The 17232-nt window shown below is 44.4% G+C and overlaps 1 protein-coding gene across 3 annotated transcripts in view; it reads right to left on the bottom strand.

The window, feature by feature from the left end:
* Positions 1–15208, bottom strand: part of Ebf1 (EBF transcription factor 1) — a 388250-nt gene extending 373042 nt beyond the window's left edge. For all 3 annotated transcript variants that reach the window (XM_057775435.1, XM_057775436.1, XM_057775438.1), the window contains exons 1-5: positions 14731–15208; positions 12493–12649; positions 11853–11916; positions 11141–11196; positions 62–135 (exon numbers count right to left, since the gene is read on the bottom strand). In XM_057775435.1, the coding sequence (XP_057631418.1) occupies positions 62–135; positions 11141–11196; positions 11853–11916; positions 12493–12649; positions 14731–14864 (485 nt within the window). In that variant the 5' untranslated portion in view covers positions 14865–15208. The remainder of the gene's footprint in view (positions 1–61; positions 136–11140; positions 11197–11852; positions 11917–12492; positions 12650–14730) is intronic.
* Between the last annotated feature and the right edge of the window lie 2024 nt (positions 15209–17232).

Here is a 17232-nt window from a genome sequence, read left to right as displayed (position 1 = left end):
TTTACCTTGCAGAGAGAGAGAGAGAGAGAGAGAGAGAGAGAGAGAGAGCGCAATTCCTTACCTGCACATGATCTCGTGCGTGAGCAACACTCGACACATTTCCGGGTTTTTGTCTTGACCTTCGTACACTATGGCCTGAAAGTAAAGGCATGTTTTTAGCTAAAAATAGAAGCAAGTAGCAGAGCATTGCCTATAACAATCTTGTTCTTCACCGCCTTGCCCCTGCTGGGGGCCAATTAACTTTTAGGAGCAAAAAGCAAATCAGCCAGGCTGATTATTTGAGGACACATTGCTCAGGATCAACCCAAATTGAATGGAATAGGATGCGATCCTCTCTGCTCTCTCTACCACTTCATTATGCACATCTTCGGACCAGTGCGTGTGATAGGCATCTGTTGTCAAGACAACCATATGTCTCTTTCGATACAGAATAAAAATAAGGCTAATCAATAAAGAGGGAAGCTTCAGAAGGCTGAAGAGGCTACAGTGTTTTGTATTTCAAATATAGAAAAGCATGTGGGTTTGATCACCCACTAGAACACATTTGCCTCTCCGTTCTTCCCAGACCCCACAGTTAGTGTTCTACTGGCAAGCGACAGAAAACAAGTTTGGGAAAAGGCTCGAGCAGTCTGTGCACCGACTATGTCATTTCTGAAGTGAGGCAGCCAGGGAAAACCCCTCTTCCTACCAAGAGGCTGAAAACATGTGTTGGTGCAGGGTGTACGCCCACCCAAACAGGAACACTTGCCAGCATGTTCTGTGTGGGGAATGAAGTCACAGTCAGCTCCCTAAATAAAGAGTTCTGTCTCATTCTCAAAATCAAGCATCCTAAACCACCAGCCTCAATGCTTTGCTCTCTCTCTCTCTCTCTCTCTCTCTCTCTCTCTCTCTCTTTCTCTCTCTTCCCTTTCTTTTATTTTTGTAACACAATCACATTTTTCTTCAGGACACCCACCAAGTTCCCCAGAACCTCCAGCTTGAACTTGGATCTACAGGTTACTACCCAAGCCAAAGGAAAACACGACTTCTATTAGTAGAACAGGATTCTGCACCAGCGTGCATTTAACTCACTTAACACCGTATCGCTGCATAATACTAATATAACACAGCTTCAAATTGTTAATAAAATTACTTTCACACATTCACAGAACCCTCAGTTTCTCAGTGACAAAACTATTTAAATTAACCAGAGATTATTCTTGTTCTTAAGTGGCGCACAAAAGTACTTCTGCGCCTAACTTGTCATCTCTCTCACGCACTTTGGTTTTGAACTTGGAGACAGAGTGTCCACAACTTAAGACCCAATGCAGACAGGTCCTTGGGCCATGACCTGGTTAACAGTATTAGAACATAAAGCAAAGCAAACTGCAACAGATCAAAAATTAAGGGGAAAAAGCCTTGGGTGAAAAAAAGCACATTTCTTTACCACTGGCCCATCAAAACTATTTTTTATGGCTAGCTCATCATAACCTTGTACTAAAAAAATAAAATGTTTTTACTCTAGCTATAAACATCTAGAAAGGTTGAAAGAATATATTTAGAAGTCCATGGCAGGATAGTCCATTACCCAGATTCCTCAAATGTTTGCATTTTACTAAATTTGCTTCCTATTTTTCTTTTTCCCTAAATCACTTTTTAGCAAATTGCAGATATGGCCTCAATATATCAGCATGCATTTCCTGAAAACAAGGCATTTTCATGCATAATCACAGCACAATTATCTAAATCAGAAAATTAGCATTGATACAATAGAATAATCTAATCTCCAGACCTTATTGAGATTTACCAATTACCTAATAATGTCCTTTACAGCAAAAGAAAACGCAGTACTAATCACTGCACTCAGCTGTCAAGTCTCCTTTCATTCTGAATATCCTCCAGCCATTGTAGTTCATGGCATTCACGGTGTTGAAAATATAGGCCAGTTGCTTTGTAAAATATCCTTCTATTCGGGTTTGTCGGGATTCCTCAAGATCATATTAAAGTCTTAGACTTCAAGGCAGGACAACAGTAGAGAGTGATGCTCGCCATCACTAGGGACCACAGGTCAGAGTGTCACACTATAATACTACATTTCACCCTTTCTGTATTCTGGGGCAATAACTTGCATTATGTTAATGTCCTATTAAGCTTCGTATCTTTAATGACTAGTTTCAGCATGCATACATAATCCTTCCTTTATTCTTATTATATTTATTTATTATATTTACTATATTGAGCGAGCATGTGCCAGAGTGTGTGTGTGTGTGTGTGTGTGTGTCTGTGTCTGTGTGTGTGTAGGTCAGAGGACAAATTGCAGGGGTTGGTTCTTTCTTTCCATCATGTGGGGATCAAGAATTGAGCTCAGGAATCCAGGTTTACTCAGCAAACACCTTTATCTTCTGAGCCTTCTCACTAGACATCTTTCCTAATTACTTTACAACCTTTCCAAATTACTAAGAAGTTTTTTGTTTTACTCTAAAAAACTGGAGTTTCTGAATCCAAAGCCAGACTGGTCTATAGAGGGAGTTCCAGGGCAGCCAGGACTATACAGAGAAACTTTGTCGAAGAAGAAGAGGAAGAGGAGGAGGTGGAGGACGAGGAGGAGGAGGAGGAGGAGGAGGAGGAGGAAGAGGAAGAGGAAGAGGAAGAAGAAGAAGAAGAAGAAGAAGAAGAAGAAGAGAAGGAAAGAAAGAAAGAAAGAAAGAAAGAAAGAAAGAAAGAAAGAAAGATGAAAGAATGAAAGAAAATCATTGAATATTCTGAAAACCAAAAAATTGAGGCTAGTGAGACTGCTCACCAGGTAAGGTATTAGCCAACAAGCCTGGCAGCCTGAGTTAAATCCTGGGGATTCACAGGGCAGAAGGAAAGAACTGACAGTTGTCCCTTGGCCTCTATACATGCACTGTGGATCTCATGAGCCCCCACACATACATGAGGGTGTGTGCACTTAAGCACACAAACTAAATAATAAATACATGTAAATTTTTATGAAAACTTATATGTGTCTGCTTTATTTTCTGCATTCACTTTTTTTAATCAAGAAAAGGAGAAAAAACACAGTGAATTACTGATCAGATCTTAAGCATTGTGCTAAAAAATTCTAATGGCGAATTTCAGCTAAATCCTATTATCACTAAATTATTTGTATGTTCTCCTAAGACACTCCATAAGCTCTGCCTCAACTTCAGTGTTTGCCTTGATAAACAAGTAACCCGGTAAGTCAGTGTGCAGGTACTAGTAATGTTTTCCATACTGGAGCGAGAGGGGTAGGAGAAGGGAGAAGAAATTGTGTTATTTTTTTTCAAGGAGAGGGTGGTGGCAGGCATATACGTTATATAAGAATCGTTTTGCATCTTTCTAGATGAGATAAACATTGTTGTTACTAAGGCAACTAGTTGAAATGAGTGGGGCCATAATAACATATCTGGTTAAGAGCAAGCTGCAAGGCAAATCTACTGAGGACTCCCCAGGCGATGGAGGACAGGGACTCCCAGAAGTCCCACGTTTATTTTCCTGGCTACTGAGAACAGCTTGTTACAGGCCCACTCCCTGTGTAACTCATCTCTTTACCAAATACCAAGCAAGCTACCACTCCACTTCTGCCAGTGGATTCAGGACAGAGACTCTTTCTCCAAATCAAGCATAGAAAAACGAAACCAAGAGTTTGGATTTGCTCAGAAATAATTAAGAACTCTGGGGAGATCTGGAATCTGCAGTTTCTGTCTTCCCTCTTCCTGGATCTGGAGAGAATAAGAAGAGTTCTCAATGCACAGGGGCAGAAAAAGAACTAGTGTTTCTGGGAAATCCTACAATAAAAGAGAGTGGAAGTCTACCATGGGCTAGGAAGGACAAAATTCCTCTCTCTAGAGTAAACTATGCTGTTGCAGTAAGGGAGCAAGTTTTCCTGTGCAATTCAAAGGCAGAAATCCCCTAATACTGTAGATAATAATAATAATAATAATAATAATAATAATAATAATAATAATAATAATAATAAATAAACTAGAGTATTTTTCAAACACTGAAAAGACTTTTGAAAACACCCATGCATGCATACACATATACAACACACAGAAAATAAGGGCTTCAGAAATGAGCATTTGGATGGGACCTGGTATAGGAAGGCATGATAGGTCTATTTGGAGAGCTCCAATGTCAGAGTAACATCAAGCAGACTTCAGCCTTCCTTTTTTATGGCCTTCAAGTTCTCCCTCCAGCTTGCTCCTCTACTAAAAGCATCTTCACTGTGTACATTTAACACACACAGCAAGACTGGTTCACACTTGAGCACATCTAGATGATAACACGCCCCCCCTCTTCCCAAGAGTAGGCATCTTCTAACACCAATTTGGGAAAGGGGGGAGCTGGGGGTTTCAGCCTCTCTTCCGAATTTAAATGTATGCCTCTGTGGGGTTTGAGGCAAGCTGGCTGAGGTTGGATCAGCTGGGAGATCCCAGGGGCATATAAACAGCATTGACTATTTTAAGTGAAACCATTTTAACAGACAGCTGGTTTAGGACCCAGACAATGGAACACTGAGAAGAAGGCTCGTTGTCATACTCCATAGTAAATCATGTGTCTGCTCATTGGGGGGAAGGTGGTGTGCTGAGAGAGGGACAAAGGCAACACAGGCTTAAATAAATCAATGTGTTTATCAGAAGTGAGGATGGGGGGGGCACTAGGATGGGAAGGAGAGCAAGAGAAATTATGGAAATGCATTATTTAAATAAGTCGTTGAGGGTGAATCAAGTTGAGGCTTACAACCATAAAAAGAAAGACATAGTATCAAGTGGAAAATAATGTTTACGTTAATTTTGCCAAGGGCAAACAAATCCCTCAAGGCAGTAGGGATGCTTGGACAGGAAGCAACATGAAACAGTAAATAGCAATAACTTCTCCTCGACTTTCAAAACCTGGCCCTCCTATGAGATAAACCTGTCGTATTGGGAGACCTGATTTTCTACTGAAACAGTAGTCTCTCCTCTCTAAATGTCAACCTCTACCAGAAAATAACAAGCAGGCAAAAACAAACGCAGGCTCTCGCTATTCCTCTCCTCATTTTCAGATTGTCTTTTGAACCGTATTTTTATATATATATAATTAACTAAAGAAGAAGAAAAACATTGTTAACGCCTCTCCACACCCTCCCAAAACAACAGCAGTGGAACTTTGGCTGTCTGAAAAGAAAAGAGCACTCATTTCGAATGCTTAATTATAAGTCGATGTGTGACGTCTCTGGAAATCAGTCCGTCTCTGTCCCATGCTTGCCTACGCTGCCTCTCTTGAAAAAGGCGTCTTTGGAGTATAGTTCATCCCTGGCTTTTCCAAAATATTGCTGAGGCTTAAAAGTTCACTGGAACTTACTAGGGCTAAAGACCACACAGCAGAAGGGAAAACGACACGGGTGAGACTACCCGGGGATCATACTTCAATAGGAAGCCCAGAGAAGTTCAGAGAATTGAGCTTGGTTTTCTTTGTTTACTTTGCTAATAGTTTTAACTCTTTGTGTCCCTCATCAGAATCAAGGGAGCAGTGCGAACGCGCATTTTTCTCATTAGGAATTTTTCTTGGTTTGCAAAAAAGGAGGGAGCAAGAGGGGGAGGGAAGAGAGGTAACAAAAATTTGAATTTCCCACGTAAATCAAAATAATAACCTTGGAAATGATACTTCTATTTCTGAATACAAAACAAAAAGCAAAGTCTATTTGTCCCCTTAGAGTAAGGGACATAAATATAAAAACTGCTTTCTTCAAACTAAAGAGACATACTTTCTAAACATAAGCTATCAATAATAGCAAACTACCTAGAACTTAGTTAATCCAAAAGCAGTCCTGATGCCTTCAGTATCAACACACTGCACAACAATAATTACATTTTCACACCAGCAGTCTTTCATTTAAAAAAAAAATACTAGCTAATACAGTCCCACTTCTAGTAGGTAGAAGAACCATAGTTAAAGATTAAGCTATGCCAAAGAAAACACCACAGATCTGACATTTCATAAACAATTGTATCAAGCAGAAATCTAACATTAATAGTAGAGTAAAATAAAAACTGGTTTTGCCTCTCAAGTAGCAGCTTGGCTACTGGCGGACAAATTGCGAAGATGTAATTCCAGCTCAGCAGCTAAGCAGGCCCGTTTGCAGAAGTGAGTTAGGCATGATATCATATTCACTATGCTGTTCGGTTACATCACAGCCCAGACTAAAAGGCAAGCCCGTCCCCACTGCAGGGACTTTCTGATGCATCCCTTCTGTCTCAAAGAACTAAAAGCCCTTATACTATTCAAATGCCTTGTTTTGTTTTGTTTTGTTTTTTTCAAAAAAAAGCAAAAACAAAAAACAAACTAAATATTTCAAATAATCCCATATGACTTTTTTTCTAGACGTAATAAATGATATTCTACTCAGATAGTCACTGCATTTACTACATTAGTAGACACAATTGACTTTGTCAACTCAGTCAAGCAATAATAATAAAATCATAAGAACAGCTAATTTATTATATACTTAATATATGTCAGTCACTGTACTAAGCTCTTTGCAGATATGGATCTACTTCATTTTCACAGCAAAACTTTCAGTTGTGTGCAACCATTCTTCCCTCTAGCTTGATTCTAAAAGCATATATATATTAATTCCTCTCTAAAACCAAATCTTTCCTGCTCCAAAACCTATGTCAACAATTCACGCATGTCACATCCAAACAGTCCTCATCCCCAGTAAGACCTCCACACAGACAACAGCCTGTCTGTACAGCCATATGAGTTCGATAAATGCATCCGACTAATATGTTCGTTTTTAATGCTGTTCAAACATTCACATGGAAACAGCTCTAGCGTAAATATCCCCGAACAAATGGCTGTATATTATCCAGGAGGGAGCAGTTGGGCCGCCAGACTGGGGAAGTACTAGGCCATCTGGCTCCGGCAATCTCTCCAAAACCATCAGCTTTGTTTTCACCCCCAGACTCCAAACAACACATTTTCCACTGTGATGAGTTTACATTTTCCCAAACACAGGTCCTGATCATGCATAAAAATTCCAAACTTCTTCATTCCTCTATGTGCAAGGAAATTTAAATCACCTGCGTTTTTGACATGTTACCAAAGGAGACAGAAAGCTGTTGAAATATGGCCCCTGACATAAACCTGCTCTGTCCTCTCTTGTTTGTTCCCCTGGATCTATGAAAGGGCCTCTTTGCTGGCCTGCTAAATTCCTTGGGAACTTATAGATATGCCCTCCCCCTGCCCCAAAAGTGTTTCTCTACCAATGAACTGAAAGAGTGGTTAATCAAATCTATGTAGCCATGGTAGAACGTGATGAAACAATCAATGGGAGGGAAATAAAGTGGGATCAACAACTTTCAGTGCTGGGAACATCAAAACAAATATATAAAGAAATCTAGCTCGGGAGCAAATCTCACAAGCTTCCCATTTACTGTGCCTGCACTTTCTTTGCACCAACAGTGTCTGGAGTGCCCTCTCCACATACTCCACCTTTAAACCAGCCCTTGCAAAGATCATGTGACTGCTGTTGGCCTTCCTCAAAAAAAAAATAAATAAAACCACTTTTGTTTGAGATTGGTTCTCCTTTATTTAAGTATCACTTAAAAAACTCACTCTTTGAGTAACATGGTAGAAGAAATGAGCTTAGTTTTGTGTTTATTGACTACTTAAAGATAAATACCTCACTGAAGGAACCATGGCACACAATCTTATCTCAAATGACACATGGAAATCTGAATTGAGGCAGGTTACACCTCGGGCCTCCTCAACTGGGTACATGAGAATTTCTACAGTTGACACTGTTTCTGGACGCATGAGCCATAAACTTCTGGATCCTGAGGGCTTTTGCATGCTCACTAATAGAATACCCAAAACAGCCATGGCACAAAAACAATCTATTTTTAGTCCAGCTAAACTTGGTTTTGAACAACCCTTCCCAAAAGCAAGACATTTCTTTTCTAGTTGAACAGATTTTGTTTGTTTTCCTGTTGTTCTTGTTTTCAGATTTTATACTCGATGTTTTACAAAGGAGGCATAAGAAGATGGGACCCCGGAGCCACGGTCACTCCTAGCAAGGCTTCGTCATTCCTGGTAGAGTGCAGAATTAGGAATCGTTCCTCCAAATAGTCTAATGAGACACTCCAGGGAGGTGTGAAACACTGTGTCGTGTTCATACATCTCGGTTGATGGAGACCATTTCTGGCTCACCTCAGCGCTGCTATCTCTACTCAGAATGAGGAACCTCTGCAACTGAAGCGTGCACAGCAACTTCTGCACGCTGCTGGCAGACGATGCCATCTGAATGTCAACCCCAGCCTGCCAGTCACGGATATGACCTCACGCGCACAAAGGCACACCTCTGATATGAAAAGGGGTAGGGTCACGGAGCAAGGGAGAGAAGGCTTCACAGTAGCCAGGTGTTCCCTCCACCAGGGCTAGTGTTCTGAGAGCTCATCACGTTGCCAACTGTATTCTGCCCCACACTCTAAACATCAAAATCTGGAGTGTGTCAGAAAGGTATCACAGAGGGCCAATGCTACCACTTAGTCACTCAGCCTCTGCCAATCCGTACTTTTTGTTAAAGAGGCCACGATGTGTTTGCATAGCATGGACACTTTTGGCAAATTTAAATCAGACTTAAGCATTTAATTATCATGGCATATTTTTGAACTACAAGAAGGTCCACTGTTTTCCTCCTGAAGCTGAATATGAACATGATTCTGAAGCTAAGAAAGAAAGGCCTCTGGTATTCCCATCTGCTATTTTTTTTTTTGAGTATATGATGCTAACTGAGAGCATAAGAAGGTAACTTCCAAAACTCTTGCTGCATGTAATCGAAGAACAAGCAACTGGATAACTGGAAAATGAGCTCGGATTGCCTTTCAAAGTGAAAGTTATAGAAAGGGCGGTTACTCAATTATTATGAAAGCAAATAGACTCATCTTAAAATGGCTTTTGTCTTAATACTTTTGTACCAACTTCGATAATTATTAAACCTTTTTGTCCCAGCTTGCTGCTGACGAGATATATAACTACATGTATTTATAATTTAAACCTTTAGTAATACATAGCAAATGACTTTCTTATATCTGTTATTTTTTTCAATGAAGCATTTCCCACTTTCACTCCCCATAGCATTTATGATGCTATCAAATGGCAAAGATACCTCCTCCAGCTGTAGTTTTTTTTTAAAGCTCCGTGGCCTTGTTAGCAAAATATTTGGTGTATTGCTTTATATTTTTAAAAATCCTTCCACTGTTCTCATATGAGGGAATATGTCGATAAAATGAATTCTTGGTAGTACTATATGTTTAGGGAGATCAGAATTGATGTTATCGGGAGGTATGAAATGGATAGGAACAGTCTTCTCTAACATGACCTAATTTTATATTCCTTGGAACAGTCCTGGTCATAGTGTGGCCTGCAGTTTCAGTGGTCAGTGTTCCATGAACACATCAGCCTTATCCTGTTGTTTGTGTGAATACATTTATCTTAAAAAGTAAGTCCTAATAAATACAAGTGGAGTGTGGGGCAGAGTTCATTCTTTTCCCCCTGGCCCCCTCTTTCCACTCTTCTCTGATGAGGACAAGAAGGGATTCCCATCATATCAAAAACAATTTTTGAAAAATAGAACTTCACATGATATATTTTTGTTTTGACATCAAATTAAAAGTTACTAAAATCAAGTTTGTGTGTGTGTGTGTTTCTTTTCAGCAGGGGAAAAAAAACTAAAAATTCAGAGTCCAAAGGAAAGACAATTATCTTATATAGTCATTTATGCATTCAAGAGAATAACTATGATTAAAACAATAAGTGGAAATTTACTCTGAGCTGTCAACTAAGAAATGAACATAGTCTTCCAGAGAGGAAAATACTTAAGGGAAATAAAATGACATCAATTTTTTCAGATACCTATTACTTTAAAATATACTTCATACCCATAGTTCCATATATTTTACTTGAGTCACAATAAAAATATAAACATGTTAATCAACATGAGCTGTCATTAAATGCTTTCTGTTAAGATTTCAAACTTCCCAACAGCTTAATGTGTATTTTGCACACTATAGCCAGGCAGATCTAAAGCTATTTTTAATTATGCAAGCACGCCCTAATTCCAAACTTTCCAAACCAGTGAAGGAAGTGCACGCCTCCTTATTTTAAAGGGAATATTTTAAAATGACAATCAAGTAAACACATTTTAACCCTGGTACTAAACTGCTATTTGCTGTGCAATAGATGGCTTTTCTTTTTATTCTGAATTCTGTCTTTCTCTCAATAAAGCTCTCTTCTTTTTTCTGTTACTTCAACTAACCAACCAACTACTTCATTCTGAAACTATACTTTTTCTTAAAATTAAGAAGAGGGAAGTTAAAAAAAAAACTGTGCCTCATTAAAATGTCAAGCCTCGCTTCTACCTTGGCTCATAACTGTATCTTTTAAAACATAACTCAACCTTAATGTATACTGCTTGACACCAAGTGTTGGCAAGCTTAAGAAAATGTCGTCCCTGTGCCTTTAAGATGGAAAGCTAGCTAGCTTTTGTTGCCTGGCTCCCAGCCAAACTTGGAGGCCAAAGCAGGAGGGTTTTTGCAAAATACCCTCAAACAATTGTAGGCTCCCACTTCCAACACTACTTTCCAATACCACCGCCTTTAAAAAATAAAATAAAAATCTATAGAGAAGTCATTTGCAAACTTCATCCTGCTCCACACTCCCGCAGAAGCCAGCATTGCCCCTCTAAACACCCCCCTCTAAGTTCCTCAGGCCTGGGCCTTGGATAAAGCCTGGCTAGTTTGTATTTCAGAAGTTCTGAACCCCTGGGGATGGGGTTTCTCTAGGGCTCCTTCTGCACCCCCTAGGGCTCCCAAAGGAAGTCCAGTCCTTACTCCTTCACTCAGCATCCCAGGTCTTAGTCACCAGGCCTGGCTTTCACAGGGAGGGAAATGAGCCTCTAGCGATTCCCCAGGCGGAGGTGCTACGACGGGAATGGTCCCGGAAACCTGCGCTGCCACCACTTTGCCAGGGCCCCCCTGGCTTTGAGAGTCTGGATCCCAGTCATCTCTCAGTGGTGGCACAACCAGCTTTTGAACTGCAGCAAATTCTGTGAGCTGAGAATCGTCCCCACAATGTGGAATTCTAAGAAACTTACTTGCTTTGTCATGGAGTCGATGAGGCGCACGTAGAAATCCTGTTCAGTCCTTATTCCTGGAGGTGGAGGAAGGAAGGAAAATTAAGAGAGGGGATAAGCCCCGAGGGAAAAAAAATCACATTATAAATAAGGGCAACAAACAAAACCTGCGCACAAAGGGGGCCAAGGCCAAGGGGAACTCCTGCTGTCCGGAAAAGGGAGAGCCAGGATGCCCCCCCCCCCCAATCTAGAAAGGATCTTAGGCCTAGTTCAAATGCCCCCTCCCCCTGGAAGCCAAACTCCTCGAAGCACTGGAGCTAGAAATGGGGTGGGAATCCCCCAGTCTGGCCACTCTCCCTCCCCCCTAGAACCCCTCTGCAGTCCCCTGGATCCGTCAGGACCACCACCATTCCAAGCTCCCCAGAACCGAGGAGCTCTGCGACTTGGGAATTTGGGCTGTGCAAAACAGGCTTCAAGAAGAGGGGAGAAAGAAGCCAACCAAGTGGTCAAGTTAGGGGTGAGTGGCCTCCAGTCAGCCCTAGGCTGACCAAGCCGCCCTCCGCCTCCTCAGGTGAGAAACTTCCTAGGATGAAATTTCGGAGAGGCCTGTTCACCTGGAGGGTGGCTGACGACTGAGCTTCGCTGGGGGGCTTTCGTCCACCTGGAGCTCCGTGAGCCCCCTGCCCTGACCCGGAGCCCCAGGGTGCTGGCACCGACCCGACAGGAGCCTCACCATTGCTGTAGAGGAGCTGGAGCCGGTAGTGGATCCCATTATTGGTCTTTTCGCTGTTGGCTTCCTGGTTTGCAGCAGGGCCCAAAGACACAAGAGATGAGGACAAGAAGTCTCCATGAGTGAGTGCGCTAACTTCGAGGCAACTTTTTCCAAATGGGACCCCCCCACACACACACTAGCCTGTGAAGTCAGCCAGCCCAGACAGCAACAGTAATTGTGGCAACAATTAATACCTTCTCCACCCTCATTTCAAATTGCGCTCTCTCTCTCTCCTCTGTGAGGTGTACTGCATATGGGTGAGACTCTACCTCGAACCTTGGGACTGCAGCCTGGGCCATCTGAGGCAAGCAAGGCGAGGTCTCTTAGTTCAGACCTAGCACATCCCAGGTTCCCAAAGATAGATAGACTGAAGTCGGGTTCGTTTTGCCTGGGCTCTCTCCAGTTCTGGAGGCTCCATATTAACTTTCTGGAGCAGGACCTTGTGTCCCAGGAGCCTGAATTCGTCCAGGACGGGAAGTGACGGGGGCGGGGGCGCTCACAGGAGCGTGAGGATAGCTTTGCATGCCCGGAGGCGGCTCTTAAGGCGCCTGGGCCTGCTCCCTGAGCCTGGGACTACTGAGGAAGCGCTGCGCCCACTTACTTTTTCCTTCTCCACGAACCCCACAAAGGCAGTCCTCTCAATTTCCACGGGCTGGCCCTGTCTGTCGTAGAGGGCCAGGACGAAGTGGAAGAAGTTGGATTTCCGCAGATTAGAAGGCGGCTGCTTCTCAAAGTGAGCCCGGGCCAGACCCACCCCGCTGCGACCAAAGACGCAGAGTTAGATCGCTAAGTCAAACCGTGTCCCATACTCCCATTGTCACCCAGGACAAGCGAGCAAAACCCCCCAACACCCACCTCCTCTGCTCCCAAAACATCCCCAGGGCGCCTTCCATGACCCATCAGGAGCCCAAGCGCGGCTGAAGAACCGCACGCACGCCAGTCATGTTCCTGGGCTCCCGGTTCAGAGACAGCGGGTCCTCAGAATCCAGAGGTGTGAAAGTTTTGTTTGGGTTTTGGGCGCGAGATGAAACGCTACAATCTTTACTCCACTTGAACCGCGCTGCGTGCAGAGGAAACGTGGCCGTGGGTGAGGTGAAAGGAGGTTAGACAGAAAGTGCGCAGTTTACAACTTCGAAGGATAAGGCGTGGGAATGGGCTCCAACTGAGCCTCCAAATCTCACGAGTGAGGGGGCAGGTGGAAACGAATGCAGGCACGCTAGGCTACTTGCTGCAGCAGCCACCCTCCAGGAAACCTCCCCAGCCTCGGCTAGCTGCCGGTGCCCGGCCTCAGCACGCTAATTTTCTACGCAAACACAAGCAAGGGGAGAAGGGTCCCATATTGGGGCTCGCGACTATGAGAAATGATTGATCGCTATGGGAAAGGGAACCGGGATGTTTTGGTTTTTTGTTGTGTGTGTTTGTTGATGTTGTTTGGTTTTGTTTTTAAATAAAAGACCTGTCTTGACAAAGTTTTGCCCTTCTGAGAAATTCATCCTCACACATTCCTGAAACCCAAAGAACCAGAGCTGTTGACTGAGCAGCTCCGCCAGGTACTAGAGAATGGGGTGCTCGGGGGCACCACACTGACAGCCCAAAGTGCCCGACAAAACCGGGCAACACACACACACACACACTTTCGGTTCCAGCCTAGTAACCCAATTCACTCTCACTACCAACCACTCCCAACCCTATGCTCAGCGGGGATGGAAATAGTGCAGGGACAGTTGTCCCTAGTCCCCCTCACCCCAACACTAGAATGACGGAATTGCTCTTCCTTCTCCTTCTGCACCCTTTAAATCTAATGGGGCTTGGGGCTACCAAGTTTTCCATTCCCATAAGCCCAGCGGGTGGCCAGGAATGAAAAGGATAGGGTACCATTTCTCACTTGGGACCAAGAGCCCCTGGACAGGATTCTGGCTGTGCTCAGGAAAGTTCCTCAAGTTGGCCTCCAAGGGCATGGCCTCCAAGCCACTCAGTGTAGACTCTGAAGAGTGAGAGAGGGACTGGCGGAGGCCAAGGTGACAGGGGCCGAGGAAGGCTTTTAAGGAACGTGAGAATTAAAGTTGTTCTGCAGGCGGAGTGAGAAAAACTGAAGGCTAGGGAGTAGAGAGAGGGCAAGTGGAGAACCAGACAGCAGAAGTAAGGGAAGACTCCAGGGAGAGAAATGGAAAGACAGAGCAGGAGAGACTGCGAGGTGAGGAAAGAAAGAGCGAAGCTGAGAAAGAAGTGGGGGGGGGAGACTGGGAACGCAAGGGTGTAAGAAGAAGAATAAAAAGAAGAAAAGAAATGAAAGAAGGTAGAAAAAATAAAAGAAAGTTGGGGAGAAAGAAAAGAAATGTGGGACGTAAAGGAAAGAAAGGAAGAAGCGGAGAGAGAAGAAAAATTAAGTAAGAAAGGAGAAAAGGAAAGAGGGAAAAAAAGAGAAAGGAAAGAATAGAAGAGAAATAAAAGGGAAAAGGAAGCAAAGGGAAGGGGAGGAAAAGGAAAAAAGATATAACCACCCAGAAAAGAAAACAAGCGGTCAGAAAAGCGCAGTTATCCAACACCGTGCTGGTGAGACGCTTCTTCTGGGTTAAAACAAAATGAAAACAGTCGCAAATGAGGCTGCGGAAAGTGCCGGCAAAGCTTGGGCTCGGCTCCCTCCAGCAGCTCCGCCGCTCGCAGTTCTCTGGCCGCCGGCGCCAAGTGCTGCGCAGCCGGGGAGCGCGGAGCCCGAGCGGCGAGCGCAGCACAGCGGCAGACGCACTCGCGTGGCCGGGCCCCGGGTAGCCGCGCTGCCGCCTTCAGGCTCTCCCGCTAGCCCGCGGCCTTTTCGCCGCGGTCCCCGAGCGGTACCCACCTCTGCGCCGCTGTGTTGGCGTCCAGCACCCCGGCGCCCTGCATCCACGTCCGCACCGCGTTCATGCCGCTGCCCAGCGGCTCTTCCTTCATACTGCTTCCACTCCGTTGGATGCTTTCCTGGATCCCAAACATGAAAACAACCTTTTCTTGTGGAAAATCTCCTCCCCTTTGAAAATATTGAAAAAAAAAAAAAAGGAAGAAAAACGCCAACCACAGATTTTTTTTTTGAGTCGATGAAACTCGCGCTACATCAAGGCGGCGGGCTGAAAAGCAAATTTTTTAAAAATGTAAACCTTCGCTCAAAACTGAGCGATAACAAGGGGGGTTGAAGAAAAAAAAGAAAGGGAAAATCCAACGAAAAGACCAAAATTAAGAAAAAAATAGAGATGTATGCTTGGCTGTTGGGGGTTGTTTGGTTGGTTGATTTTGAGTTTGGGTGCTTTTTTTTCCTTTTTTTTTTTGCTTTTTTTTTTTTTTTTTTTGTAGTATTCACAGGCCGTTGGAGTACAGGAGGGGCTGGAGTTTCCTTTTGTAGAGGTACCTTCACTTGAAGAAGCAGGAAGAAAAAAAAATCACCCTGATGACAATTTAAGAAACAATAGATAGGACTCTCGAAGCCGGCTTGGCTACTTGAAGTGTCATTTTCCACAATCAGGCAAGTTTTTTTTTCCTCTCTCTCTCTTTTTTTTCCTCCTCTCTCAACCAAAGATCTTTCTTTCCTTCCCGTGCTTGTAGATGAGGACGCTGGTTGCTGTAGACAGATACACCGGAGAGGGTGGGGGGAAGGGGAGAGAGAGGGAAAGAGGAAGGGGGGGAGGGAAAGAGATAGAAAGAGAGAGGAGAGGGAGAAAGAGAGGGGTGGACCCTGCTGGATGGAGATTCTGTTTTCTCCTTGCTAAAATAGAAGTGATTTGCAGGCTCTCCCTGTGGAATCCAGTTTGACTCTCCCCAGAGCTAAACACAGGCACACTAACCCCAAAGGGAAAGAGGCGGGGCCCTCGCAGTCTGACCACGCCCCTTCTTTGCATAACGTCATCCTTCCGCCTTACCGCAGCCAATCGTAGCTCCCGAGCTGCTTGTTCACAGAGCCAGGCCACACTCCCTCATTAACATCCTTCTCAGGGTGGCGCAGGGGAGTCGCCAAAGTTCCCGGCAAAGTGGCGAGCGAGGGAGCACTGAGCACCGGCTTCTAGGCTGGGAAGGAGCGGGGCCGGGACCCTGAGGAGCGAGAAAGTGGGCAGAGGGAAGGAGATGGAGATATCCTTCTCAGGGATCTGGGCTGAGAGGGTCTGCACCACGGCGGTCTGCGTCTCCCTGGGCAGACACCTGGTCTCTTGCTGCTCCGCTGTCCTGCTCCGGGGGCAAAAGTGAAGGAAAAAGGACTGACAAGGCAGAAAAGGCAGGATGCGCATCCCAGGTGCCCAGTTCTTCACTTTGAAGCAATGGAGGGATGGAATTTGTGTTCGCGAGATTGAGGCTTGAGGGCCCGCGGAAGGACACTGTCTCCGTATCAGGAGCGGTAGAGGAGCCCAAAGCCCCAACAAATGAGGCATTAGCAGATCTCTAGGGAGTGGGGGATCCCGATTCTGTCTTCGGCCTGCCGCTGAAATGACTCTGGTTCTGGTGCTGGGCTATGTTCTTACTCTCAGGTCTCTGCAGCAGCACCTCACCCCCGAGATGTGCGAATGGTAGAAAGAATGGGACGCTGGGGTTGCGCCAGAGCGTGACTCTGAATATCCTCATATTCAATCTTTATTTTTCTTTATCAAAGCAGCAAGGACGTTGCCTTCTCTGATTAGTTGGTTAGTGGGCACACGGGGTTCTTTCTGTGAAAAGGGAAGGCAGCTTGAGTCAATTTTAGTCACAACCACAAGAAGAGGGACTAAGAAATAGAGGAGAGAGGTCGGGGTGGGGGAAGAGAAGGAGGAAGTGGAGTCGGTAGAAGAATACAAGGGGAGGAAAGGAAGGAAACAAAAAAGAAGAGAAAGAGGAAGGAAAGGTAACTTGCCTTCCACCTCGGGCCTTTTGGCCTTTGTGTTGTGGCTGGGGAGGAAATAGATAGACGGTTATGGGTAATGTGCCTGCCCCATCATTTTTTTTTTCTCAAGATTGCAAAGTCGAATAAGCTCGTGATAAACTGTATCATTACTCTCAGAGGACATCTCTGGGTGCAGCCAAATCTGCTAAGGGCTGCTTGGGGAAATTCTTTGCCCGAAATCCAGGTTCCCTTTCTGCTGGCCTTCCTGGGCCATCTGATTTAGAAAATGTATTGGGGTCAGCGATGGAAAAGTACACGTCTCTGTTGAATGAAAGCATTAAGACAAGCAAGGGTTGGGCTTTGTGGTTATGGCGGCGAAGGAGAGTGGAGCCCTTTAGTGATGAAAGAGTTAGTTTAGTCCAAGCCTACAGGTACACGCATGGCCACTGTCCTCAGACCCAACTTTATCTCCCATCTAGCTCTCAGAGGATTTGTCTGGACCATACATGTGCTGGGACAGTT

Source organism: Chionomys nivalis, chromosome 7 (assembly GCF_950005125.1).
Source record: "Chionomys nivalis chromosome 7, mChiNiv1.1, whole genome shotgun sequence".
Classification (NCBI taxonomy): domain Eukaryota; kingdom Metazoa; phylum Chordata; class Mammalia; order Rodentia; family Cricetidae; genus Chionomys; species Chionomys nivalis.
The sequence above is the reverse complement of the archived record's forward strand: the minus strand, read 5'-3'. Positions and strand labels throughout refer to the sequence as shown.